Genomic DNA, 2,262 nt, shown 5'->3' on the forward strand with positions numbered 1-2,262 from the left:
ATGACAAAGACATGTATAATTTAGACATACCTTTTGGGTCACCTTCTTAATAGTAGTCTCACTAATACATGACAACTGTAGAAATGGAGCAATGCCTTCAGGTGATCCACCAATAGTCTTTCTAGCAATGAAAGGAACAACCTACATAGTCATAAGTCAAGAACACGTTTCTAATAAAAATGAAAAGCTGAAAATGTTATACAATTTAGTCTTTAAAAATTAGGTGTTATCTGCAGGAAGAATGTCAAGATTTGTATCAGAGAATGAGAAATGGTCTGCTGAAACAGCCTACTATAGTAAGTTTGTTGTGTATGACTTATGAGTGATTTAGTTTTTACCATAAAAAGCTTTATGCTCATTGATCTGATCAAATATGAGTACTTGCCCTGTCAGTCTTTTGTGAGTTTAATAATAAACTTTATCAACTATGATGGTTATGTTTAAAAATTTCTGCAAATAAAAATAAAGGCGAAGCAAGTTTAATTATAGAATAATAGTAGCACTGCATCTATGGAAGCTTCTTTGCAGTACATCAGGTATTTAGTTGATACAACGGGATCAGAACACAGAAAGAAAAACAACGTTTATTGACAAAAGTAGAGAATATTGTAAGGCATGTTTGTCTATATTCGTAGGTGCAAGCTTACTTGTATGATGGCTACTGGGAAGACATTGGTACAATTGAGGCTTTCTATAATGCAAATATGGGAATCACCAAAAAGTCTGTGCCTGACTTCAGGTAAAACTATATAAGGATATTTGATATAGTCTTCATATTGACTAATTTATGTCAGTGATAACACATTGATTATGAGGCATATGTGTTCATATTTTCTAGGATATTGAATGCAGTTTATTCAGTTCATGGTCATGGTTTCACGTATGAAAGTGGTCTAATTTTAAACGCTTGGATATTCAGTTCATGGATTGAGTTGTAGCTGCATTTGAGTAAGGTTAACAAGAGTGGTTTTAGTTTGACAAGTGATTCTAACAGCAACATTCGTTTTCTGGTTGTTGTGTTCCAGACGGATGCTGATAAGAGGTTTCTAGCTGCTAAAGGCAGTGTTCCAATTGGTATCGGTAGGAACTCTCATATCAGAAGGGCAACGAATTGGGAAAAATGTGAAGGTAATAACATCGTCAATTATATACCAATTTAATTCCTTGTTTTACATTATATAAGCCATTTTATCCTAAGAAAAAGGGTGAAACTACTTATTATTGATTTATAATTAAATATGCAATCTGAATCATTAATATAATCTTAAGATTATAGTTAAAAATATACAATAATCAATAGTTTTTCACTTCAAACATTGTATATTTATGTGAGAGAAAAATAAATATTTATATAAGTCAATTGAGAATTTTAAAAATTCACATAACTTTCTTAAGTAATTATGCAACTTCAAAATACTTTTAATCCGAATAATTCATATGTATTTATACGAGTCAAATTTTCTTCTTACTCATAAACTCACTAAATATATCCATAATTTATTTTCATACTCTGTTGTTGCCATACTTTGTTTCCATTAGTGTAAAGTGTTATGAGATTTTCTAGTTCTAACTACCTTTGGTTCCAATTGTCAGATTCTTAACAGTGACAATGTCCAAGAAGCTTCAAGAGAAACACTACAAAAAAATGCAATTTAGCCACCACCAAAATTGGTAGCTAAATTGTAAAAATTGGTCGTTATTTACCTTAGCGACCGAATTAGCGATCGAATTTAATCGGTCGCTAAAACCCTGGTCGCTAAGCTATTTAGCGACGAAAAAATTTTCGGTCGCTAAATGGTTGAAATGATTTTGGTCACTAAAGTGTATGGGACCAAATTAGTGACCGAATAAATCGGTCGCTAAATATTTATTTTTTATTTTATTAAATTTTATGAGATAAGCTACCGAAAAGCAAATGCATGTTGTTAGTATAAGTAGTATAAATTAATTCATTTAAGTCATCCTCAACTATCCAATCTCATACTTATATTATTTTTAAATCCTTATCATATTGGTATATCCGGACCGTTATAAATATATAATAATATATATAATAATTATATTACTAATAACAATAATTATATTATATTTAATTAATCTTTATTTATATATATATACTTACTTTTATAATTAACAATCTACTTATTTCTATTTAAAATTAATTTTTGATACAATTTAAATTATTTATTATAAATTTAAAAGTTTAAGTAATAATTTATATATTTTAAAATGAGAAGGGTTATAATAACACTGGTATAACTT

At 29.0% G+C, this 2,262-nt stretch overlaps 1 protein-coding gene across 1 annotated transcript; it reads left to right on the forward strand.

Annotated features, from left to right (window-relative positions):
• Positions 1 to 510: 510 nt before the first annotated feature.
• LOC109810232 (glucose-1-phosphate adenylyltransferase small subunit 2, chloroplastic-like) lies at positions 511 to 1,601 on the forward strand. Its single transcript, XM_083060658.1, has 5 exons — positions 511 to 582; positions 636 to 739; positions 839 to 880; positions 995 to 1,128; positions 1,594 to 1,601. The coding sequence occupies exons 1-5, from the start codon at positions 511 to 513 to the stop codon at positions 1,599 to 1,601; spliced, it is 360 nt and encodes a 119-aa protein (XP_082916784.1).
• The last annotated feature ends 661 nt before the right edge of the window (positions 1,602 to 2,262 follow it).

Source organism: Cajanus cajan, chromosome 7 (genome assembly GCF_000230855.2).
Source record: "Cajanus cajan strain Asha chromosome 7, NIPB_CcT2T_4, whole genome shotgun sequence".
Taxonomy (NCBI): domain Eukaryota; kingdom Viridiplantae; phylum Streptophyta; class Magnoliopsida; order Fabales; family Fabaceae; genus Cajanus; species Cajanus cajan.

What these genes read in the sequence shown, in the direction of transcription:
- LOC109810232 (XM_083060658.1), top strand. Translation starts at nt 511, where the DNA reads ATGGAAGCTTCTTTGCAGTACATCAGGTATTTAGTTGATACAACGGGA. An exon ending in AACACAGAAAGAAAAACAAC is followed by an intron (nt 583 to 635) that starts GTTTATTGACAA and finishes CTATATTCGTAG; the next exon opens with GTGCAAGCTTACTTGTATGA. An exon ending in AAGTCTGTGCCTGACTTCAG is followed by an intron (nt 740 to 838) that starts GTAAAACTATAT and finishes CATATTTTCTAG; the next exon opens with GATATTGAATGCAGTTTATT.